The 27,375-nt window shown below is 35.7% G+C and overlaps 1 protein-coding gene across 8 annotated transcripts in view; it reads right to left on the bottom strand.

The window, feature by feature from the left end:
• Positions 1-27,375, bottom strand: part of RASAL2 (RAS protein activator like 2) — a 562,368-nt gene that overhangs the window by 50,012 nt on the left and 484,981 nt on the right. For all 8 annotated transcript variants that reach the window (XM_077157105.1, XM_077157101.1, XM_077157107.1 and 5 more), the window contains 6 exons: positions 17,030-17,183; positions 13,753-13,851; positions 12,247-12,801; positions 9,468-9,612; positions 2,024-2,168; positions 1,148-1,384 (listed from right to left, as the gene is read on the bottom strand). In XM_077157105.1, coding sequence (XP_077013220.1) covers positions 1,148-1,384; positions 2,024-2,168; positions 9,468-9,612; positions 12,247-12,801; positions 13,753-13,851; positions 17,030-17,183 — 1,335 coding nt within the window. The remainder of the gene's footprint in view (positions 1-1,147; positions 1,385-2,023; positions 2,169-9,467; positions 9,613-12,246; positions 12,802-13,752; positions 13,852-17,029; positions 17,184-27,375) is intronic.

Raw genomic sequence — 27,375 nt, 5'->3', positions numbered from 1 at the left:
CTGTTATTTTTCTAGTTCATCCAGGTGCACATTAAGTCTTTGATTTTAGCTCTTCTTTCTTAATGTAAGCATTTCGAACTATAAATTTCCCTCTCAGTCTGCCTTCGCTCTCAGACATTTTCTAAAACACTTCCTAGGAACGTAAAAGTAATACAAACTTACTGATGAAAAATGCATAAACACTGAAAAGTTGAAAGAAACAAAGCTAGGGCACCCATTCCACCTCCCAAACATATCTGATGTACTTGTGAGTGTATTTCTTTCCCATCTGTTTATTCTAAACTTTTTCATCTGAAAAAACTTTAAACCTACAGAAAAGTAATTTAAAAGCCTTTCTCTACATTAACCAACTCAATATTTTGGCAAATTTTCTTTCACTTTCTGTATTTTTGGCTAAACTATTTTAAATTAAGTTGTAGACACTACCTCTAAATACTTTAGCATCCATTTCTTCAGAATAAGGAATATCTCCTATGTAAAACAATGCCATTTATATAAAACCTTTATTAAAATATTATTCACAAATTATCTTACAATGCAGTCTACAATTAAATTTTGCCAAATGTCCACAAAGTGTCTTTTATAGATTTTTTTTCCCAGTTAAGATTCAAGCATTGCATTTGGGTGTGCATCTTTAGTCTCTTTTAATCTAGAAGAGTTTCCCTCCATTTTTTCCATTTTTCATGACAATGACTTTTTTAAAGTACCTAGTCCACTTGTCCTAGACACATGGGATTTGTCTGATTGTTCTTTGTAACTTTTTTATATTTAGGGTTTTGTGTTTTTTATATTGCAGAGATAAATAGCATATGAACCATTCTGTATCCTATCTTTTTGGGTTTTGTTTTGACTGAAGTATTTTTATTAGCACTTTTCATTTAATTTATATTCTCATTATTTTCCATATTATTATATTTCTTTGTATATGTTGTAGTGGCTGTAATATTCCATTGACTGCATGAACCACAGGTTACTTAACCTTTCCTATATAAAAAGAATATTTGTTTCTAATTTTTTATTATTTTAAATAATATCACTATGAAAATCTTTTAATATGAGTGATAAAGCTCCTCATCCCCATCAAAATTTTAGGTCTCATGTATTTTTAAAATAGTTTCTTTAATGTGATTATGGTAGCAATACCTACTTGGCAAAGTTGGCCAGATTCTGAATGACCTTGGCAATAAGAGTTAGAGTCCGAGATGTGCGGTCATCAGGATACTCCTGCATAAGGTTGAAAAGACTGGGAGACATAATGGCTGGGCACAGAAAACGGAGAAACAGTGAGGCACTAATAAGCCGCTCGCTGATATCCTGCTTGCCTCGGTTTAGGCACTGCTGCTTCCATGAAGCAAACACTTCTTTCAACTCACGAGGGAAAACACTAGGAAAGGAAAAAAAAAATCAAAACCTTTCTGTCTAGAAGGGCCATAATCTGTGACAGCACAAGCCACCCATGCTGACCCAACAGATCTCTTCTCCAGAGCCAAGCTTTGAAGAGCCCTGCCTGATTCATGGTGACTGTGGGGTGGTGGATAATTCACAGATGGTCAGATGGTGACTGGAAACCCAAAGCTCCAAAACTCAGGGATTAATATAAATGTAATTTTGCAAATTGGGAAAATGGCATGAGGCTCCTAACTCAACCATCTGGTGTACTATAGTGCACCACAATTTCTCCAAAGACTGTTCATCTAAAATCTTCTAAAATCTCACTGTTTTGTTGGAATAATGATAAAAATCCATTAACATTCCAGTTAAAACTAGCAAGTATTTTTGAAAGTTAGAAAAACACTTTCAGAATTAGACAATGTGGTGTTACTATGTTGGGGAAAGATTATATGTACATAGAGAGTTTAGAGGTACTTCTCTTAAAATGGAGATTTAGATTTTAGGTAGGACTACATTATGGAAGCTTTCAGTTTTTTCCCTAGGTCCTTCAAATAACAATTAACACTGTATTGACTTTTATATGGGGAAATTTAAGTACCTGAAACGGGATGAGAAACTGACACCAGCTTACCAGTAAGAGTTGATGATCTTGCAGAAAGCCAGCTCACAGCACATTTTCAGGTTGCTCTGATGGTCTATCAGTTCACTAGAGGAACATTTGCTGGGATCCACTTCACAGTTTTCATCTGACTCATAAAGAGCTTTGATGAACTCCCCTTTGTGAATAGAGAAGATGACAGTATAATTATCAATCATGTCTTCTTGAATAGAATAAGAGGATTTAGTATTTCTGCTTTAAAAGGTATTAAGACTTCTTTTGTGAGACCTGATGTGGAAGGCACAAAAAACTGCCCACTAAGCATCACTGCCATGGAACCTAAGTTACCATATCTTACATATTGTATTTATTTTCCTTATTCTAAAATGGGAATAACAACGATCATTAACATCATCATTATAGTAACTATAAAATAACAAGGATACCACTTTAAACAGTTTAGTATCTTTCATCTGAATTGCATATATATTTAATTTGCATTGACTCATTATTTGTTATAAGGTCTCCTATGCCAGGGTAACTGTTATCATTACTCTAGAACAAGCGAATCCAAGCTTGAAGAGTAGTCCACCTAAGGTTATAAGTATGAATGCTGGTGCCAAACACAGATACAAGAGTCTCTAAGTTTATTTCTTGTAATAGGATAGTTGTTCAATATAGCACAAACTTGTAGAAGAATTATTCTTTATATAATTTGTATATGGTTTTCCATATAAATTTAGCTTATAAGTCTTGTTTTCTATATCCTGTCCTCTATAATGATATGCCCAATATTCCAAGATAGAGTATGAGGTCTTGAAACATCACTTAACTAGTCTCAAATTCAGCGGCTTTATTTATAAAATAGTGTTAATGATACCTGTCTTTCAGAGTCATGGTGAAGATCATAAATAATGCATGAAAAGTGTTTAGTATGGTACCTATTAAGCTCTTAGTAGGAACTTAATACTTTTTGTGAAGTATAAACTATGCAAGTCTTAAATAATTTTTCATAAAGTAAAGTGACCAAAACTAGTAAAAGGCTTTTAAAAATGTTCACCAAAGATCACAAGATATAGATTCAACATTTTCTCAATGTATCCTATGATATGTGCTTCCACACAATCTACCTCATTTAAAAAGTACCTAAATGTAAAAAGTTGCCATTGGAGTCATATACTCCATGTAAAAATTTGCCATACTCTAAACTTTTATCATAAATAATCTATATAGTGGGTTCTTTACAGCTGTATCTATTCTAGGGAAATAATACTGATATTAAGAAATAACTCTTGACTGTTGAGAATATTTTTTCCTTTGTTCTCCTAGAAAAGAGCCAAAAAATATCTCCAGGGCTTAGAAGTACATTGATTGCTCATAGTGCCAGCTTAAAATTTTTTTTCCTGATAATACTTAAAATCCTACAAAACAGAGAAAATCATATTCACTGTTCAAACTAAAACCTATGTCTGATAATGTATAATGTACCACATTGGAAGGTGAACCTTTTATATATTCGTATTTAGGAGTTGTTCACCTGATAAAAAATCATTGAGACAGATTTGAATTTGAATTTAAGATTTGAATTTAAGTTTGCTTTCTTGTCTTTGAAAAAAATCAGAGCCTAAGAGGGTTCTCACTATGTTGTTCAGATCTAAGTCTAGACCCAGAATGTTCCATGAGGTGTTTTCTGTTTAAATCATTAACTCATTACTACGTGGCATCAAAATTTCATGTGTAGGAATAAGTCAACAAATATGGGCATATTAGTACAGAAAGGAATGTGCCTCTTCTACCAAGGGTGGAAATCAGGCCTTTTCTTTATCTCACAGATAGAATTTCCTGTGTCACAGGACATCAACATGCTATCTGACTTCAATCAGAAAAGTAAAGGGGGGCTAATAGACGGAAGATTTAAGTCTAAATGCAGCAGAGTCTGCACAGTAAATAGTAATGATCTAATCAAGATAAATGAAGACTGGCTAATAAGTGGACAGACATTGTACAATGACTGACAACTTTTAAACTGAATTTTCTCTGAGAATTATTGAAGCAGTCTGCAAATAACATTTACTTTTTTCCCAAAGCATATGGACTGTAGCAAAACTAATCATTGAGATTACTCAGCTGCATTTACTACTTCAATGTTTTGGTTTACTGAGACTTCATTGTGAAGCCTATTTCATGTTTATTATGAAATCTATCTTAACTGTATTATTAGAGGCTCCTGCCATAGCAAGATTAGTATATGATAAACATAATTGAGTCTTTCTTAGATAACTGAAAATTTTGCCATTCTACAGTATTACTATTTAAAAAAAAATCACTCATTGCTATCTTGAATTTTCACTAGCTACAAGAAAAATTCTTCAAGTTGTTTTTAAAATAGAATCTCTGTAATACAAGTAAAACATAGGAGGAAAAAAAGAATCAGTCACTGAGAGCCTAAGATGTTAAGGCTAACTAGAAATATGTGTAGTTAAATGGGAAGAAGACAATGCAGTCCCTGTGTTCAAGAAACTTGCCAATTAATTCTGTTAATACTCTTAGAGACAGCAGTCATTTTTACTACCTTGGCCCTTGCTCTTGGATTAAAAAATATAACAGATTTTTGTGGGGTTACTTGAATTTCTTCCCATGCTCACTAAATTAATCTGATGTCCTAATAAGCCAATCAGCTATTTAACTATTCACTGTCCTATCAAAGATCTTGGAACCACTTTTCATTTCAGAAATCATTTCATTTGGAAATCCTGTTTAGCTCACTGAATTGTGGAATATGAATATTTCCTTTTTCAGAAGTAGATAGCCAACAAATATTTACCATTGTGTCAGGTGAGATGCTTCATCATTGTCTTTTATAGAATAATATAAATCATTAAAGCAAACCATGAGATATAATTTATGACAAGAATAAGCTCTTTACATAAGTGAAAACCATGTACTCCATTGTATTTTGCCTAATGTGAAAGAAAAATCCATCTTCACTATTCTTCTTATAAATTCCTGTTAAGTCTTAAACTAAAGTACATGACTTAGAGTAAAGAATATAAAGATAGGAAGCAGGAAGAAAGAGAAAAAATTTATTTCTAAGTGGTAGGAACTAATTGTCAGTACAGCGAATCTCCTTCATGAAAACACCATGGTTCTATTTCTTGACCAGTCATTCATTTCTTATTCCTTACAACTTGGATCCTGTCCACTTGATACCAGTCCCTGTCATCACTAATGATCTTTAAATTGCTAAATCCAATAGCCAGTTTTTTTTAATTTTACTTTCCTCAATCTCTGACTGTTGATTCACCCCAATCTTTCTTGATCCTTTTTTCTCTTCGTGCCTATGACTATTTTCCTTTCTTTTCTTTTTATGCTGTTTCCTGCTCACTTCTGATTTTCCTTCTTCCTGCTATACCATAAACCTATCTGCACTGCACATTCATTGATCCACATTAAGCGGGTAATGTCAGTCCCAATTTTTTAACAGCCAGCTGGTGAGATGTTTTGGGATTTCCTAACAGAACCTCTAGATTTTCCTACTAGAACTTCATATTGAGTATATGTAGGTGGAGAAATTCTTTCTCCTCTTTCAAGTCTCTACTACTTCTATGTTCTCTTTATGTTAAGACTCTCAGCATTCTCCAAGTAACAATGGCTCATATTTCAATGTAATATTTGACCTCCGTCATTGCCACAAACTGGAGAAGTTGCCTAGTCCTATTAGTTCAACTTGATTAATATTTTCCATAATAGTCTTTTCTCTATTCTCATTCATGGTGACTACCTCATTCATAGCCTTATTATTTCTGGCCTTATTACAAAGGCTTCTTAACTGGTCTGTTTTCAGTTGCTTTCTTCAACAACTTACCTTAATCATTCTTTTAAACTGATTCCACTGGAAACATCCTGCTCAAAAACTTTCAGTGGCTCCACCAAAGATTACAGTAAAATCTAATGGGAATTTATTTTAATTCAGTCTGGCATTCAAGGCTCTCAATCAATTGGTTCTAACTGTTTTTCTAATTCTTTTTTCATCTCTTTTCTCAGCTGAAAGGTTTTATTTTCCATATTTACTGGGTTTTCTCATAACTCTATGTCTTCATATTCATGTGCATTCCTTCTGCCAATGTAATCCCTATTCGCAAACTGGGGGGGGGGGGGGGGGGGGGGGTGCTGCTACTGCAGTTTGCAAATACCAAACATATTGGAACGGCTTTTTAAATGGTTAAGGGGAAGATTTTGGAGAGAAGGCCTAGAATGTTTTGAAGAGACTGTTGGTAGAAATGTAGACTTTGAAGATACATCTGACGAGGACTTTGATAGAAATGAGGCACGTATTGTAGCAAACTGGAAGGAAGGCAATCCTTGTTTTAAAATGGCAGATACTCTGGCAAAATTGATTAGTGGCTTTGGCTGGAAGGCAGATTTTAAAAGCCATGAACTTGGATATTTAGCAGAAGAGATCTCCAAATGAAATGTCAATAGTGCAGCCTGGCTTCTCCTCGCAATTTATAGTGAAATGCAACAGGAAAGAGATAAGCTGAGAACTGAACTCTTGGATACAGAGAAACCAGAAATTGATGTTCTGGAAAATTCTGGGCTTCCAGAAACAGAGACCCCAGAGAATAGTGCCCTGTGTGAGGATTTAACCAGATGTGGAACCAGTCTGCCATCTCATAAAAAGCCAGGATTGGACATGAAGTTAGCCAGGAAGGATCTGTGGAAACTCCTTATGTCTGATGGGCATGATCCAACACTATGCATAGAAAGCTGATGAGAGTGCTTTGGGACTTGTATAAACAGAGCCACTATCAGTCTAGATTGGGGGGTTCAGAGAAGGGACACATTGGAGGAAAAATAACTTCAGAGGCAAAACCATGGAGGCTGAAGCCTGAAGTCAAGAAGCCTCAGGCCAGGAGAGCAGACCCACCCAAGCCTGTGGAGAGGGTGAGTTTGCCCCAAAGGCAGAGGATGGGCCTTCCACCTTGTTGCAGTGGAAGAGTCATGCTGCCTCAGGCCTTGGAGAGGATGAAGCACATTCCTTGGGGTTTGGGGAGAGCCTGGCTGCTGCCACATGGAGGGGTTGAGTGTGTGCCCCGGAGAAGGCAGAGAGCCCAGGTGTGGCCCCAATGCTTGGAGAGGGTGGAGCTGAGAAAAAGGTGGTTTCCCTAGTGCCCCCCCAAGTTTGCGTTCAGAGAGAGGCAGGCCCTTGGAAAGGGTGGGACTGCTGCTTTCTAAAGCCCCGAAGATAAATGATTCTCAGACTTTGAAATCTAATGGACTTTGCCCTGTGGGTTTTCAAAATTGAATGGGTCCAGTGACCCCTGCGTTTCTTTTTTCCCTATGGAAATGCGTATATGTATCCCATGACTGGTCCTCCTTTTTATGTTGGCAGCTAATAACTTGTTATGGGTTTTCAAATGTCCAGAGCCAGAGGAGAACTTTGCCTTAGAACAGACCATGCCTGTAACTAACTTTGATAGGAGTTTGTACTGTTCCTAACTTTGTATTTCATTTATATTGCTACTGAAATGGTTTAAAGGTTTCTGATATTGTTATGAAATTAATGTATTTTGTATATGGGAAAAACATGTCTTTTTTAGGGGCCAGAGGGTGGAATGTGCTGGTTTGAAAGGATATATGTCCCCCTAGAAAAGCCATGTTTTAATCAAATTCCCATTTCATAAAGGCAGAATAATCCCTATTCAATACAGTGTGTTTGAAACTGTAATCAGAACATCTCCCTGGAGATGATTTAATCAAGAGTGGTTGTTAAGCTGCATTAGGTGACGACATGTCTCCACCCATGTGGGTGAGTCTTGATAAGTTTCTGGAGTCCTATAACAGAAGAAACATTTTGGAGAATGGAGGAGATTCAGAGAGAGCAGAGAATGCTGCAGCACCATGAAGCAGAGAGTCCATCAGCCAGTGCTTTGGAGATGAAGAAGGAAGATGCCTCCCGGGGAGCTTCATGAAACAGGAAGCCAGGAGAGAAAGCTAGCAGATGATGCTGTACTTGTCATATGCCCTTCCAGCTGAGGGAGAAACTGTGACTGTGTTCACCATGTGCCTTCTCAGATGAGAGAGAGGGAGACCCTTCTTGAACCAAAGTATCTTTCCCTGGATACCTTTGATTGGACATTTCCATAGACTTGTTTTAATTGGGACATTATCTCGGCCTTAGTACTGTAAACTAGCAACTTATTAAATTCCCCTTTTTAAAAGCCATTCCATTTCTGGTATATTGCATTCAGGCAGCTAGCAAACTAGAACAGATTTTGGTACCAGGAGTGGATTTCTGCTACACACACACTCTAAAAGTATCACTTGGGAAATTTTACAATCCTGTCAGTTGGAATCAATTCCCTTAATTCTTTGAAAAAAAAAACAACACAGGAATTTTGTTTGGTTATAGGGATATCCTTATCTTTCTCTCTCTCTGTAAACTCCTTGAGGGAAAAAAAATCTATCTATTCCTTCATCATGCCTTTATTGAATGTCTACTCTAGAGCTACACGGTCCAGGGCAGTAGCTATCAGTCATGTGTGGTTATTGAGCACTAGAAAAATGGCTAGAAGAAATAAAAATGTGCAATAAACATAAAATATACACTGAATTTTAAAGACTTGGTATGAAAAAAAGTAAAATATCTCAATTTCTTAATACTGATTTACCCATTGAAATAATATTTGGAATACTGGGTTAAATAAAATTTATTAACATTAATTTCACCTTTTTTTTTTGCCTTTTAAAATATGACTACTCGAAAATTTAAAATTACATATGTGGCTCTACATACTGTACTGGGGATATGGAGACAAAAGAAAGGGTTATTTTGTTCAAGGAACTCATGTCTGCTTTGTCATTATGTATATCAAGGTGCCCAGCATGGTGCCTTACTGTAATAGTTGAGGCCTGAGTTTCATGACCAAATCTGGATTTGCAAATGTGTGGCCTAGTTAGAAAGAAATTGTTTATTGGACAAAAAATTAGTTAATATTAAAAATTCTTGAGCCCTTGAAGGCAGAAGTAGGGAGTTCTATAAATTGGCAGGAGTATCTTAGTTTTTTATTTTTGGGGGGAGTATTTTAGTTTTTTACTACAGTTTTGTATACATGCTAACAAATATTAGGTTAACATTTCAAGATTCATGTAATTTTTATTTATATCACGATATAAATAGCCTATACTTTGGGGGAAATAGTGTGTATCCCAGAATCTGGAACCTGGGGACCTGGGGTAGCTGCCTTATGCTGATAGGGTTTCTATTTTTACATGTATTACAATAAAACCAATCTAATGTTCCCCACTGAGTGCTTCAGAGTCTTCTTGCAGTTGAAACTCAAACCTTAAAACTCTAGTGGGCTAGAATCTAAATAACAAGTGGAACTTGAGCTCAGTATTTACTTGTCTCGTAAGGATGAAATAACAAAATCAAAAGGAAAAGAAAAGAAAATACATGTTTTTTTCTCCTCCATACCCAATGCATCATGAAGATACTGCTGCCCCACCAACTTGAGGTATTCCTCAATGGATTTGGTGGCAATGGTGTTCTCTCTGAAGATCAAGACATCATGCTCTCCACAACGATCCACCTCAGACATCACCAAGTCGGTCAGAAAATCCTGGTAGAATAATGTTCAATCAGGCAGAAAGCAACTGAATAAATAATACATATTAGAAGAGACTGATGAAATATCAGAAATCCTGGGACTGCTGCTTTAAAACTAAAGCTACCAGATCCATTTGAAAGACAAAAGGCAGTCAGGATAGAATCCTAAGTATGTCACCAACCCTAAATTTAAAGTTCTTCAAAAAATTCCCACTGCTCTTTTGATAAAGACCACAGTTTTGAATGTGGCCTACCTGTCTCTATATGCTCTGGTTTCTGTCTACCTTCCCAGCCTCAAGTTGTACCATGCTCTCTGCATTCTGCTCCTATCTCACAGGCCTCCTTTTCAGATCCTTGAATACACCAAGCCCTTTCTCTATTCACCATAAAGTCTTTTGCATATATCATTCTCAGTTCTGTTCTACCCCCGTCCTTGTTTCTGGCCCCCCAAATGTCACCAACTTAATTCCTGGAATCCTTTGGATTTTAATTCATACATCATTTCCTCAGGGAAGCCTTGCCTGGCCAACACTGTCCATCATTTTCATTATTCTGGTCCCTTTGCTCCACATTCTTAGAACACCATGCATCTTTTCTTCTCTGTGTTCTCAATGCTTATTTACACTTTATTTCTGTAATTACTTGATTAATATCTGTTTTCTCTAGAAGATGGTAAGTGCCATGAGGCTAAGGACCATGTTTATTCTTGTTTACCACCTTATCTCAAGCACCTAACAGTTTCTGGCATATATTAGGTGTTCAGTATTATTAATTACAAATTGGTCCAAAATATCAACATAGAATTTCTTGAACTTCTCACCTCAACTCAATTTCTAGGCTATCTATCTACCTACATACCTACCAAAGAAGGAAGGCATAAGAAGTAGAGCCGTGAAATAGTATGTACTTCAATTCTGCAATAGTCATTAAAAACGATGTAAAATTCAATGTTTATTGTGGATCAGCTTGAAATGTGATAACATTATGTATTTTGTTTTATTTATTTATTTATTTATTTGCACAGGCAGGCACCGGGAATTGAACCCAGGTTTCTGGAATGGCAGCTGAGAACTCTGCCTGCTGAGCCACTGTGGCCCGATCAACATTATGTATTTTGAATGTTACATATTCACTTTATATTTCAAGTGCTCTAAACCCAAAACTAGAAGGACTATGCTGATTTAGTTTTACTTTAAAATCAAGCATTTAAAACATTAATGGGATTTACATTAATGGGGCAGCTCAGCAGTAAATATAAAAGGTGTGGATTTAGGAATTGTCATTAAAATTCATACTCTAAGGGCAGAGGAAACTTTTGGGAGGTAATGGTGACATTTTGTACCTTTACTGTGGTGGTTTTGATGGGTATATATAGTTGTAAAAAATCCTTGACTTTTTACTTTGAATGGGGATAGCTGGTTTTATGTAAATTGTACCGCAATAAAGTTGTTGTTGTTTTTTAAATCCTATGTATATCCTGAAGCTTGAGCAATTAAAAAACACAGAAAGCACATATCCATACAATTCAAAGATGAGACTCAAAATTCCCATGAACCTTACCCCAATACTCAAGTTTTTTTTAATACTGGAAAGTTCAGGATTATTATCAGTAAATTCAAACTACAAAAATTATAATTCATAGGAAGGCAGTTAGATAAAGGATTAAATATTGAAAATATTGCTATATTCTAATTTGTGTCAAGAAATCTTAATAGCATTTTAAAAACTTATGGTTCAAAAAATATTATTCTAGTTATGAACTTCTCTGGAATCTAAAATAAAATTTTACCATGATCAGCTTGCATACAATAGAATGGAGATTCAACCAGTCAGGTGACTGGCCGATTATTATAGTTCAGGCTGGTCAAAGACTGTGATTATTGATTGGTTGTTTTTCTTCCTACAATTAATATATCTCTCTTTTTCTACCCTCCTGAATTTTTACTTCTATCCATGATAAAATGAGCTAAGTCATCATGAAATAGCCACCAACTGTATAACATTCCTTGCTATTTCTATTCCAAATACAGATTTTAATCCCATGAGGGACCTTGCTAATACCCAGCATGCTCTGGACCATCTCCTTATGTGACTATTGGAAACAGTCAGCAGTTAATTTTAACTTAAAATATAGTGAGGGGGCGGGCAATGGTGGCTCAGTGGCAGAGTTCTTGCCACTGTCGGAGTCTCCTTGTCGGAGACTGGGGTTCGATTTCTGGGGCTTGCCCATGTAAATTGAAAAAAATATATATATATATATAAAGTGAGGAATATATATATATATAAAGTGAGGAAGAAAACCATCATACAAGACACTCTAGAAATGAAGATGAAGGATCTTGAACGCACTGTGGGATGATCAGGCCAGTCCTACCATTTATTTTGTCTGATAATAAAAACTGGTATCTATCTTTTATACAAATGGACTTTAAATACATATTTAGTGGTCTCTCCATTTTACTTTGTTCTATAATTCTCATCATTTCTGGATCTACGAATTGCTAATAAGTTTCCTTCTTGACTTTCTTTTGCTGGACTAATAACAAAGTAAATTTCTCTAATTTGGATCTCCACATTATCCATATATCATTTTCTCCTAAAACGCAGGGAAGAGGTTTCAGGTAATACAATCCCGTTTTGCACTTACCTTGGCTCTTCCAGTACTTTGAAGGATGTGCACTAAGGCACAAGCCAATTCCTCTTTGTTCCTCACGCTAATTACTGGTTCAAGGACTGAACATAGCATGGTGTAGTTGCTGGTTACAAATTCTGCAAATTCTTTGTATTGCTCCATAGGCAGAATGGTGATAGTTTGAAAACGTGATTTAATCCGAATAGAAGGTCCTCCTGTCTTTCCTTTGTTGGGTGTAGGTGTACTCACTGGATACCACTTTTCTACAAATTGACGACCAGTCACACTGGCAGTGGGGATATTGACTAACCCTACATAATTATTCTTGTCCTTTTTTTTCTTTTTTTCTACATCCTTATAAATGTGAACTGTGATGCTATGGAGAGGTGGAAGGCTGTAGAATTCAAAATGTTCACCCCAGAAAATATTGTCTGCTTTGGTCTTGCTGGTTGTACGAGCAAAGAGGGTATCATCAAGGCACAGTTCACAGAAATATTTCTTTTTAGGGGCAAGGTCCTTGGCTTCAATAATCCATAAACGAAGAACATTTTCAGCTCGCCTGCAATTGTCCTATAAAGAAGCAACAAAGTTGAATTTGAGAGCTCATATCCTTCAAAGAGAACATTTTCCCCTTGTGTAGGTAATATTGATTATATTCTCTTATTAAGGGTACTACTGGCCACAAAAATAAAAGGGATTGCTATCTCATTGTTCAGAATAAGAGCAAGCTCTAAATAAGAATATATGAATCTTAGAGAGCCACATGTTCTATTTTACTTGGGTTAAAAAAACATCATTCTGAGTGGGCCATGATGGCTCAGCAGGCAAGAATGCTTGCCCGGGTTCAATTCCTGGTACTTGCCCATGTAAAAAAAAAAAAAAACATCATTCTACAATGGTTAACTTCTCATATAGCTGGCCTATTGGCAATTGGAAAGCTTCTGCAAGTTAAAAAAGAGGTAAGTAGTTAAGAACCTTCTGTTCTAGTCTCATTTTTATCATGTACTAGCTTATGAATTGGATAAGTTACTTAACTTCTTTGATTATTTTATTCACGTTGGTAAAACAATGATAATAGCTGTAATGATTTTTTTTTTTTTTTAAAGAAAGAGGGAGGAAGGGAAGGAAAGACAGAGAAAGAAGGAAGGATGGAAGGAAGGAAGTGAGGAAGAAAGGGAAACATTTTTAAACATTTTCTTGTTTTATTATATTTTGTTTGTTTGTTTGTTTTTTACATGGGCTGGGGCCGGGAATCGAACCGGGGTCCTCCGGCACGGCAGGCAAGCACTCTTGCCCGCTGAGCCACCGCGGCCCGCCCTGTAATGATTTTTTGAGCATAAAATGGCATAACATGCAAATATACTTTAAAAACAATAAAGTTTTTATAAACTTTATAAAATTAAGGTATTATTACTGCATTATTACTATAAAATTAAGGTATTATTACTACTGCATTTACCTTCTATCAACTTACTGCTTATAGAGTTATATATTTTTTAGAGATTCAAAATCACTTATCACCTTATTTGGTTGAACTGTTCTGCGAAGATTTTCCATCCACTTATCTCTCTCTGAAGCAGAGTTACAGCTAAAGCATTTACTTCCACTTAAGTAGGTAACCTTCAACATAAAGATCACAGATAAGAAAAAGAAAACACAGGACATGGCACTCTATCTTCCTAGTTCTATCTATCATTTAAGAGTTAGGGATACACTGTGAACCCAAATCATACTACATGAAATTGAAATGATCTTTCCTAGTTTTGTGATAGCTATACCTTCATTTACATCTGCTTTTTTGCTTTGCTATCTAGGTAGCATCTACATACATTTCCTAGTAGGAGAACAAAGGTCATTTGGAATTCAGCAGAGGAACCTAAAACTGGCCTATGGTTTATTTAGCAAGATCAAAGTTGGGAACCTTTCAGGCTACATATTAAATTACTTGTAAATGAGTATACTAAATTCTGAGTGAATTAATAAAAAATAACTAAAAGAGGGAAGAATGTCTTTAAAACAGCTTATCAAATTTCTTGGGACTGCCATTACTATATTATTAAAAAAGAGTCACTAATATTGAATTACTAGCATTGGAACCCACTTCTCTACTATATAACCAGCCTGCTAATTTTCAGTCATTTATTAAATTAGCCTGACCACTATTCTCAGTGTACTTTAAAAATGATAGCACCTATGCCTAGCATGCAACACTGGGCTTGTTAGACAGCCGGTTGAATTGAGTTTTCCAAATATGCTAAAGTTCAAATGATTTTTATAAACAACAACAAAACCACCCAAAACATACCAATAGATGTTGGCCCAAATTGTAGAAGTTTGCGATCTCTTCATATATTAACTCAATATCAGGTTGTTACCTAGTGAAGCCAGTCATATTATATGTTCTATAATTGAACTGCCCAACACAGTAGCTACTAGCCACAAGTGGATGGGGAATACCTGAACTGTGGTTAGTCCAAATTGAGATGTTCTGTAAGTGTAAAATATACATCAGATTTTGAAGACAGCATTAAAAAAGAATGTAAAATATCTTACTAAAAATTTTTATATGATTAGATGTTAAAATGATAATACTTAGGTTAAATAAAACTAAAAATTTCCTATATGGCTTGCATTATATTTCTATTGGATAGTACTGATCTATAAGAACAGGAACCAAACATCTTTCAACTTCTACAACATCTACCATAGGACTTGTGAATAGTCACTCAGTAAGTTCTAGTTATTAACCTTAACAATTATATATACTGTTTTCAGATTTAACTTAACAAATGGTCAATTGTGTACATTTAGTTTGGGAAGGAGAAATTACCTTATAATAAGGTAACTCATAATTTTCTTGCACAGGAAAATTTGTTCTTTCAACAAATTAGGCACTTGCAATGTACCAGGCAGGGGCTATATTAGTTGCAGGGGATTACAAAAATAAATAAGATTCCTGTATAGATTATTGTAATGCCTGGAAACATCCTAGAGTTTATTAAGCAGATAATCAAAAGTATTGGCAAAAAATAAAAAATTTAAAAAAGCAAAAAATAAAAATAAAAAACAAAAAAAATATTGGCAAAGTCCCCTGAGGGAGGGGAGAAAGAATATGGAACTATTAAACATTACCATCAGGGAATTCCCTGATACTGTGTCAAACTTCAGGGATACCCAAATCAATAGGCCATGCCCTCTATCATGAGGCTTACTCTTGTGAAGCTTATGTAGGTGGCAGAGAAACTTAGACTACCTATAGGCATGCCTAAGAGTTACTTCTGGAGGACCTCAGTTGTTGCTCAGATGTGGCCTCAGTCTCTCTAAGCACAACTGTGCAAGTGAAATCATTGCCCGCCCCCTATGTGGGACAGGAGATCCAGGAATGAAAGTCTCCCTGGTGACATGGGAGGTGACTCCCAGGGCTGAATCCAGACCAGGCACCATGGGATCAACAATTCCATCCTGGCCAAAATGGGGAAAAGAAGCATAATTAATAAAGTATCAGTGGCAGAGAGAGTTCAAATAGAGTTGAGAGACTACTCTGGAGGTTGCTCTTATACAAGCTTCAGGTAGACCTTGCTACCTATCATAACCTGCCAAGTCCCAACCAGGACCATTCCAGCCAATCCTAAAGAACACCTAGGGCAATATATAAGATTCCACAAGGGTTCCAGGCACTAGAGTAACTTTCCAAAAATCTACAACCTCCAGATGGGTCCCTGGTCCAGATAAGTCCTGAAACCTAGCCCAGCCTCTCCAGAACATCAGGTACTTCCATCTTCCTACCCCATGTTAGTGACAGATCCTTCCAATATAAAAAAATTTAGAATTGCCATAGCCCAAACAACCATAAAGAGAGGTATGGAAAGATCAAAGGTGATGGTGGAATTATACATATATGATAGGAGATAGGACTTAACAAATGATTATGAATGTTGCATTATTAAATGGATATCTCTTTTAGTCTCCAGTATTTTAGAGCAGCTAGAAGTAAAAATCTAAAATTGTGAAATTGTAACCCATGTAAGAGTCTGAAATATGTTCTACAACTAATTGTGGTACTGTGCTTTGAAATGTATAGCTTTTTTGTATATATGTTATTTTTCAAAAAAAAAAATTGATCGTAATGATAAAAGAGTATTTAAGCCCTCTAGCCTCCTATATTCTGGAGCAGCTAGAAGGAAAAATCTGAGAGGATCACATGGTAGCCCATGACACACTCTGGGATCTGTCCTGTAACTGCTTGTTGAAGAGTGCTTTGAAAACTATTGCTTTTTTATTTCTTTGCTTTGTATATATGTTACACTATACAATAAAAAAAGTTAAAAAAAAGTTAAAAAAATAAGATAAGGTCTCAGATCTTGAACCACCCATGTTGTGATTAGAAAAATTATGGTTTTGGTTAATTTCCTCAAAGAACCATTAAAATTGTAGGCTTAGGGTTTCAGCAGAAAAATAATAATGCATTGGTGAAAGCCTTATCAATACCAAAAAATAAATAGACTACTTTAATAAGTTGTTAGTCTTGTGATCTCTGTTGAGAATTTATTAAAAACTCACTTATTTTGAAAGCACACCAGGTCAAAAGGAATGAAATGCCATCATTAACAATTTTTATTACCAATATAATTAGATGAATAGATTTCTGACTTATCCAAAATTAGTAGGTAATTTTTCAGCAACTGAAAACTATTTAAGATGATCAAATCATCAACACCACAGTAATGAAATTACAAAATCATCGGATAGAAAATGTACTTGTCGTTTAACTATTTTCTTTCTTTCTATACTTCTTTACCTCAAAGCAGAAGTCTTGCCCAAGGATGCTGCTATGGAGTGGTTTCACGGATACAGGCTCCCCTCTCCCAAGATCCAGACATTCCACTGCACTGCATGGACTCAGCAAGGATTCATGGGAACGCGACTCTTTTAGTTTAGGCAGTCCACGAGACCTAACAGTAGGAAAAGGAATTTAAGATAATGTAGCCTTGGACAACAAGAAGAGGAAGGTTTACTGGTGATGAAGGCGAACAACAAACATATAACACGTTTAAGGCAAAAAAATAAACGAGGAACAAATTAGCAGTTAACTTATAATAATAATTAAATATTAACTGTACTCCTGTGGCACAGATAAACCCACGCGTGTGTGTGTATGTGCATGTGCATATAAGGTATTTTTCTTAATAAAGCACAAAAACATACCACAGTTTTAGTAGACTTAAGGGAATTCAAAACTCCCCTACAGACACTGATTTTATTCTCATTCCCATCTTGGAGAGGGAGAAATATATTATATTGAAGATTTATCTTACACATTCTTTTTTCATGCAAAGCTATTGTCAGAAGATAAGTTATTTCTCTTTTCATGCTATAGCTTTATCCTCTAGTATCCTTAACAAAATAGTAGTGACCAAATCCTCATTCTGTTTCTACTTCGGCAGAATACACACACCCAAGTCAAAGCCAAAGTTTTTTTAGCACAAGGCCCTGTCTTTTAAAAGGCCCGATTTTCCACCTCAGTATAGAATTCTTTTTTGGTTCTATCCTTGCTTTATTGTGTAAACATGAACAAAGAAGAAAATGCCTTGAAGGAACCTCCCAACTCAAAAGAAATGCTCAAACTCTCATCTAGAAGAACAGATCTTTGTCACATCATTCAGACATCCTGGCTGATTTTGTTTCCTAGTTGTTTCAAAAAGAATTCTGGGAGTCATGCCTCTTGTTACTCACTACAGGAACTACTAACTCATTGCCTTCCCCTTGGAAGAATTAACGAAGTCAAATAATATAAAGTTCAAAATTTTTGAAACCAGAACTGAATGACCATGCAGTTTTACTCAATAATTATAGTATTTATTGATTGAAACACCCAGAGTTAAATACATACATTCCAGTCTTAACTACTTAGTTAACAGGGATAAAAAGAAATGCCTTATGTAAAGGCATTTGCTTTTGCAAAATGCCTTAAATAAGCAGCTTTGATCATTTCCTTGAAATTACTATGTTAACATTAAAAGGAACTGGTATACTTAATTTTAGTGTAGCTTTTAGTTAAATTATAAAGTAATGAGCTATAGGAAACTAGCATGAAAGGCTGCTCTCCCTCTTCAGTCGCCATTCTAACACTGTTTAATCAAATTCCATAGAGTAAGAAACACCTTAAGCAATAATGATTTTAGTTTATTCTTCCCACAAAAACCAAACACTATTTAAAGTTTAAGCTGAAAAAAAAAGTTCTGATTTTTCAGTAGTCTTTTTAAGGTAAAAAAACTCAACATTTATATTTCCTATTGAAAACACAAAGTATGCACAAAAGGGACAAATGTCACATAATATTCTGTATTTTAAAATATAACAATGTAACAGCTTCCTATTTATTTCTCTTTGTTCTATTGAATAAGACAATGGTAAGTTGTATACTACAAATATAGCACATTAAGTAGCTAAATGTTGAACAATTTTATCTTAATATAATTACCATACAGCTTTTCCCAATATGCTTCATAAGAAGCCTGGTTGAGACAACAGAATACAGCAATCTTTCTTAAACACATATCAAGCAACAATTTCAGCCCCTTCTTCCCAGGAAGAGTTGCTGGAGGAGAAAAGCCTCTCATATTCTGGAGGTGAACATTTTAATAGGAAAGAGAAAGGCATATTTAAAATAGAAGGAGATACACAAACAGCTTACTTTTAAAAAATTCTCTAAGAAAATTTTCTAAAATATTAATTCCACTTCAAACAAAATAATCATCTACCTACATGAAGCAATTGTACAGCCACCTGGCAGTGCAGCCCCAAATCATAGCGGTGCCACATGTCACGGTATAGCAAGTTGCTTTCTGAACTACATCTCAGAAAACAGCTCTCTGTTTAGAAGACAGGAACCAAAAGAAGATGATTTCCCTGCTGCCCTCGAGTATGGATAACATCTTTGGATAAACGTTTTGCAGGTGTGGTTTCAAATCGACGACAGAAGTGGAACAGTAATGCAAACAACAGAACAGGATGTCATCTTCATCCAAATAGCCGCAGGATAGATAATATTCCTTCTTCTCTCCCTTCTCTACCTGCATTTAACCCCACAGGTAATACAAATAAGGTTCCTGTGCTCTAGGCTGGGCCTGTTGCCATGGTGCTACACCTATAAGGAGATTAGAGCCATAAGGCAGCCAGAAGAAGCTGCAGCTTGTAGGACTCAAAGAGGATGCTCTGCAAATGTGGCAAAGGTAACTATTCTAAGATAGAAAGAAAGACATGGCAAGGCCCCTACCCATTTCCATTAACAATTTCTTAGAGTAAAAGGATGTAGAACAAACAAAGCAACTCTGGGGATAGAGGAAAATTTCATTAAAACTCTATTTAGAGGACAAATCTGAGATCTTTTAGCTTGCTTCAAATATAATTCCAGCCCCACTCCCCAGTACTAGAAGGTAGTTGCTACCCCCCACGTAGCAAGTACATTTTCTTTTACATCTGTTGTTTCATTTGTTGTGCTTACCCTAGTTTAATCTTCCTAGGTATTATTTTATCTTAAATTATCTGGATTGTATATGGTTTTTTTCCTTTTTTTTGGGAGAAAATTGGATACAACTTTTTTTTCATTCCAGTTTCAATGCTGAACAAATTTCACTTTGATATTCAGGTCTAATTTCCAAATGCAGCTATAAATTGATATTATAACCAAGCCATCTGGAATTATAATTTAAAACTCCTCCTAGATAATGGAGTTTCAATTAAGACATAGTTCCGACTCTCCTATTGTTCAGCATTTATTTATGTATATAAATAAATGAATTGAAAACTGAAGTCAATAATATATTCAACATTACTACTGAATTAATAAGCAGGCCCTTCCTGTACTGGGAAGAAAGTGTCTCTGAGAAGACAGAAGTAATTCCCAGAGAAGCAGGATTACAGTAAACAGGAAGATCAAGCAGTCTAAGAATGGGGGTGTGGGGAAAGAGGGCATTATCTATACAAATGTTTCTTTATAACAGCATTAGTAACTCAAGTCCCCTCTAAATCACATTTAGCCCCCACCTCTGTATCTTCATATGAATTTATTTTTCTTAGATTATTAACTAGAGAGTTTTAGCAGCCCTGTGTGGTACCAGTTTTCTCTTCTAAAGAAAAGCAGAAAAATGTAGATTTATTCAGAGAATAATATGAGTTTAAAACGACTTTCCCTAGTCCAATCTGACAGTGGCCTTCATCATTGTCTCCTAAGCAAACACTGTGTATCTTCTGACTAGGGACAAGATTTTCTCCCCAACCTTCCCTCCATCCCAAATACCATGTAAGAATAATTCAGAGCTCCCATTCTGCTTCTTGGTTCAATTGGAAGACTGCTTCTCAGGGGCAGTTTTACTTCTAATTTAGGAACACTATATTCTTTACATTTTTGTTTTAAGGTCAGCAGACAATGTGCATTTCTGTATAAACTCCAAAACATCCACAGACTGTGACAGGTAAGGGTTAAAAATCTAATTGCTTAGCTGATGAAGATTACTTGTTGCTTCTCACCTATTTAAGAGAAAAACTACAAAGGTGGACAGACTTTTAAAAATTCACTACAGAGAATAAGTACTATATTGCTTCAACCTTCATTTCTGTTTGAGATCATTCTTAAAGACAAAAGTGAAGGGCTGGGGAATGGAAGCCAACACACACACCATCTGACACATTGATATAGAAAAAAAAATGTCAAAGAACTCTGATTAGTGCTATGTTAAGTAAAACACAGCTGGATTTTCTCAGCTAAACTACTCAATTTTTAAAACACCACATTCCCCCACAGCTCCAATGATGCTTGGATGTACTAGCTCAAATTGCCGCACTTTACAGATTCAGTTCCAAATTCAGGAAACTTTTAATTAAAAATGCTTATTGCTACGCAAAATAAATCACAGCATCCTGGATTCCAGGGCAGCTGAATTTCTGTTTAACTTGGCAGTTATAATTCTAGACTGTTTCACTGAATTATTGAAGAGACAGCTTGGCCAGTAAGCAGGGGGCACCAATATATGCTTGTATTCCTCAGCATGTATTCTTAAGACACTTCACATTGTATGAAAACTTTCCAGGTAGTAATTAACATAACTCAGTGTCCTAATACTCTATCAATAAATTTATATAGGATCTAATCAGGTTTTTTTAAAATTGCACTTGAGATATCATTTTGGGAAAAATTTAGCTTTACCTGCTCCCTGGATTTTATGTTTTTTTTTTTTCAACTAGGTATATGTAAAAACACCCAGCTGATGCTTTTTGTTGAAAAAGCAGATTCCAATATGCTCTTTTCCTGCAATTTAATTTTAAAGGTTTCACTTCCTGGATTAAAAAAAAGAAATTAAAGCCCATTCACCAGAGTTCTACTTGTAATGCTAAAAAAAATGTCCTTCCAAAGGAACCTAACAGCACTAGCTGTTCTGGTTTACTCACTACGATAAAGCGCAGTCCCTACAGCTTATATTACTCATTCATTTTTTTTTTTTTTTTCTGGCAGGGGCAGGCTCTGGGAATCAAACCCGGGTCTCCAGCACAGCAGGTGAGAATTCTGCCACTGAGTCACCAGTGCACTCATTTTTACGTCAGTTTAAAAATATATACTATACAACCACTCACCCCAAAAAGCCACTTATGGCTACATAAAATATCCTGCAGAACTTCTATATCTCTGCTCTCAGCCCCGAGACAAGATGGTTTAATGAGCACAACTGCTAATAGTAAGGAAAGATATTTGTCAGCCTGAGTTGTCACATAAACTCACAGTAAGGAAATTTATCACTATAAACAAAAATGATGTTCACACCTACTTTGGAAATATACATGTATACACTCAGTGAAGGCTGACGTAGAAGGGAGACTTGGTTATAAATTTTAAAACATATTCTGGGGGGAACTCAATGTGCCTCTAATATGACAGACACCAGGGAACAATCTTTTTTCAGAATTGTATTGTAAGGCAACTTTTCTGTTCTTAAATTGCTAATGGAATACGTCTAATGCCTTTTAAGCAAATATAAACACAAGTATATTACATCTTTAACTCACAAAAATAAACCAAATTACACACACAAACCAACTCAATTACCATATTTAAAGAACGAATGGAAAGATTAAAAACTTTTCTTTCCCTTTTACCTAACTCAGTTGCTCGATTTTAATCTCTATTGTCATAAAATTAAGGAATGGGTGAAAGAAGGATAAAAGAGGAATGAAGTGGTGAGTTTCAGTGACAGTTACTTCTTAATCCTAAATTCAAGACTATTTGTGTTCTCATTAGTTTTCATTTGGTTAAATGAATGAAGGAATGACACCAACTATCCCTCTAATAATTATTCCATATGCATTGTATGTCAGGCACTGTATGTACAGAGGTAAATGTAGGAATATGATGGTGAGGAAAGGCATGGTCCTGGTATTCACACATGGTTTATAAGCTAGTGAGTTAATCTTATGTGGTAAGACCTATAAAAAGAGATATAAAAGAGTCCTGTGAGTACTCAGGAGGTCCCCTGGATTTTAAGTTGGGGTGGGGGTGGGATCACAGAAGGCTTCTTGGAAGAAAAAGTAATATGAAATGGTGACCTTAAGGATGAGATGGCATTAGTATCTGTAGGTGTGCACATAGGGAGAGCTCCAGAGGGAATGATTAGCATGTGAGAAATCCTGTAGTGAGGATGTGCAAAGGTGGGTGTTTGAGGAATTGAGATATTCAGCAGTGTGGCTCTGGTGGAGTTTGGAGATATGTGGAGGCTGAGGGATAATGAGGTTGGAGAAAAACCATGATGGAACCTGTAAGCCATGTATAGGTATTTTAATTTGATCGCAAGACCAGTACATGGCCATAGAAAAAGATTCTGGGTTGTGAGGGGGAATGACATGATCAGATGTGTTTCAGTAAAAGAACTTTGGCTTAGGAGAGGAGAAGGAGAGGGGTACAAAGAGAGGGTAGAGACAACATGAGAGACTTAGAGACCAGTTCACAGATTATGGCAGTAATGTGAGAAAAGATAATGAGCTTGGGCAGCAGAAGTGGGAAAGCGGATGGAGTTGAGAGATACTGAGGTAAATAGGTCTTGGTGACTGGAAGGTTGTAGAGACAGTGATGACCCATCACTTCTAGCTTACACTACTAGATAGACAGAGGAGCTCTTTTAAAGAAATAGGAAATAAAGGAGGCAATCAATGGCAGTTGAGGTGAGGGTGGAAATGAATTCAGTTTTATAGAAGTTGACTTTGAGGTTCCTGTGGAGTAGATGTGAATACTGAGAGGACATGCAGATAGAGGAAAGTTCCTAAGTAATTCAACGAATGCTAACATTTAAATCTACAAAAGTGACAAAAGAGTATGAGGAGTCTAAAAGTTAGAAGGAAAACAAGGAGAGTCAAGTACAATAAGGGCCAAAGGAGTAATGATCTCAAGAAGGGTGAACTGCCCATCTCTATAGGATTTCATGTAGGTTAACAGTAATAGTAGCCAATGGATTTAGCAACCAAGAGGGAATTGGAAATCTTGACAAGAGCAGTGAAGTGTTGAGGACAAAAATCAGATTGCTATGGATTGAGAAAATGAATGGGGAATGAGAAAGTAGACACTAATTTGAGAAATCTGACTGCGAAGCGGTGGCAAGAGGGAAATAGTTTGAGAGAGACATGGGTTTGAAGGAGTGTTTTTTTTTTCTGTAATTAATAACTTCTTTTTCTTAAACAGTAAAGCAATATATGTTCTTGGTATAAAACTCCAAGAATTTAGTAAGATATAAAGTAAGGAACAAAAATAAAGGCACCTCTACCAACCCTATGAAGGAAGCACTATTAACAATTTTTATGAACTCTTCCAAAAAGTTTTTATACAAAGGCAATTACACACACAGACACACATACCAAAACCAAATGGTTTGAATTTTTCTTTTTTGGGCTTAAACAGTAGAAATGTATTGGCTCACAGTTTTGAGTCTAAAAAGTCCAAACCAAATGGGTTTTTAAGAGTATATTTCTTAAGAGTATATTTTTGACTTCTCTTCATATTGGAACATACAGATAATCCTCAGATGTTTTTAAGGACCACAAAGTATTCCTTTGTATGGGTCTACATTAATTTAACCAGTTCCTGGTGAACATCTAAGCTTTTTCTATTTTTTTTTCTGTGTATGATTATCACCAAGGTTCAAAGAATAGCTTAATTCATATATCTTTATGCACAGGTATGTGTATTTATAGTTTAAATTTCCAAAAGTGAAATTGTAGGCCAAAGGGTATATGTATTAACAAATTTTTTATTTAACTTTTTTTTTAAGTAGAGAAGAAAAATCATGTAGAAAATATAGTTGCCACCACAACCCCCTCACCCCCGCAATTTCCCTTTTTATTAATAGTTTACATTAGTGGGGTACCTATACTACAATTCGTGAAATAATATTATTATAATTATACTATTAACTATAGTACATAGTTTATTAAGGTACACTGTTTGTGTTGCACAGCCCTATATTTAAAAAAATTATTCTAATATTTACTTACCACCTAAAATTTCCCCTTTTAACCACATTCAAATACACAATTCATTGGTGTTAATTTCATTCACAATGTTGTGCTACCATCACTACCATTCATTACTAAAACATTTCTATCACCCCGAACAGAAATTCTGTACCAATTTAGCATTAACTAACCATTTCCTATCCCCACCCTGATCCCTAGTAACCTCTATTCTAGTTTCTAATTATGAATTTGCTTATTCTAATTATTTCTTATCAGTGAGATCATACAACATCTGTCCTTTTGTGTCTAGCGTATTTCACTCAACATAATGTCTTCAAGGTTCATCTAAGTTGTTGCATATATCAAAACTTCATTCCTTTTTAGGACTGAATAATATTCCATTGTATGTATATACCACATATTATTTATTCTTTCATCTGTTGATGAACGTGAGATGTTTCCACTTTTTGGCTATTATGAATAATGCTGCTATGAACATTTGCGTATAAAGTTCTTGTGTGAACCTATATTTCATTTCTCTTAGATATATACCTAGGAGTGGAAGTACCAGTTGGGTTTATAAGGGGGAATACAAAAGTCAGTATCTATAGGCCTTTTTATCTGGGGTGGTTCAGTTTCACCAATCTGCCATGTGATAAGTTTATGCCAGGCTACTGGCCTTCTAGAGTTGGTTGGGAAATGGGAAAGGAAGCTAGAGGTGGCGTACATACTTCTGAACTCTTTCAGAGTCCTGTGTGTAGGGGTAAATCAGGCTCCTTCTTATGGCAGAGACTGCCAACTGTCTCCCCAGTGTCTATCCTTCCCTTCTTTCTTAGTAACAGACTTCTGGATTACTGAGGGTAACAATGCTCAGGTATAAAATTTCAGGGAAATCTCTTTCAAGGGAAATCTCTTTCAAGGGAAATAATTCAGTTGGAAGGCGGGTGCTTTTTTCATTGGCCTGCTTTTCTGGTGCCTGGAACATGGATGTCATACCTGGCACTCCAGTAGCCATTTTGTATGCATAAAGAGATCCTCGAAGATACTAAGGATGGAAGAGGAGAAAGCCCACAGACAGTCCTAGTGTCTTATGAGTGTGGAACTACCATATCAGCCTCCAACTGCCTATCTTCAGGTTTCTTTGATCTGAGGAGAAAAAAGGATACTCCCTTGTATAAGCCATTCCTATTTTGAGTATCTGTGTTAATTAGCAGGTGATCAAACCTTAGGTGATAGGATTCTCTCCCTGCTAGCAATTATATCTGATCTTCCCCCAATTTTAAGTAATCTATCATAGGAAAATCCTAGTTTCATCAAAGATGGAGTTTACATTTCTGTTTCTTGTATGGAGTAATGTTTAAGAGGGAAAAAAAGGCAGAAGGGTCTACACCTATCAACCTAAAAACTAGAACTTTTCCAATTCTACACCATGAACCATTCAGTATTTCTCTCCAAACTGTAATTTTCCTGTTGTCTGCTTTTGCTCATTATTTGCATTTCAAGGAAAGCTTTTCTCTCTGTGTCTGTTTCCATGTTCAAATTAAGCCTGTGTTTTAAGGTAAAACTCACATGCCACTGCCTGCTAAGGGTTTTCCTAATTCACACAAGACGAAGGTCACCTTTTTCTAAATTCCTATGATTATTATGCATTTTCTCTTTTACAGTTATCATTTCCTCTTGGACATTTATCTCTCTTACTTGATTCCTGGAGATTGGGGGCTGTATCTTTGCTTCTCTATAGTCCCTCAGATCACATGGCATGCTACCTTATGCATATCTGTCACACATTAAATGCTTTACAGTTTATTAAGAAATTTGGTATTTAGATATGATATTTATTTTGCAAAATCCTCTTCTTATGCCTATGACCTACAAAGGAAATTCTGAGATTAAAAATTGTTACAAATTGACCCAATAAGTGGCTTTGGAGTCAATTTCTATCAGGACCCCATAGCAGAACCTATGACTTGTGTATCACTGGAGAGATGAACCTGGAGCCATTTGGGGTCTTCTCAATCAATGAAATCTACATGTTAAAATACCCTATAATGTTTTACATAGAAAAACTTACTGGCCATATTCAGGAAATATTTTATAGATGAAATTAACTCATTTAAAAATGTTTTCTGTCATGATAAAGTAGTAATACAGACCTTATGAAAATAATTTCATCTTTTAAAAATGATATGAATGCAGATAAGTTTTGTGGTTATCAAAAACCTTGAAGAATTGAAAATATCATAATCACTATTTCATTATCCTTCTGATACCAGAGAGCTAGAACACTCTTCCTCCTGAGAAAAGGGATTCTTGGTTTCTTGAGTTCAGTGTTCTGGTTAAGTTTGACCAGGTAAGTCACAAAGAAAAAGAGTGACATATTTGACCAAATGAAAACAAAAAACTTCGATGTAATTGGAAGTCATGATTTTAAAACACAAGAGACAAAATTGGGAGAAAACTTCAGCAACATGCATAATAGTGGCTTAAAATCCCAGTAACAAAAACGCTATTCCAAATCATGAGAAAAAGACAAACCAGTCAGTAGAAAAATGGACAAAGGAAATGAATAGGTTAGTCGCAGAAGAAGAAAATGTGAAAAGCTGTGCACTGTTCTACTTACAAGGCATCAGGGAAATGCAAATTAAAAGAAAG

This window comes from Tamandua tetradactyla, chromosome 4 (assembly GCF_023851605.1).
Source record: "Tamandua tetradactyla isolate mTamTet1 chromosome 4, mTamTet1.pri, whole genome shotgun sequence".
Lineage (NCBI taxonomy): Eukaryota > Metazoa > Chordata > Mammalia > Pilosa > Myrmecophagidae > Tamandua > Tamandua tetradactyla.
The sequence above is the reverse complement of the archived record's forward strand: the minus strand, read 5'-3'. Positions and strand labels throughout refer to the sequence as shown.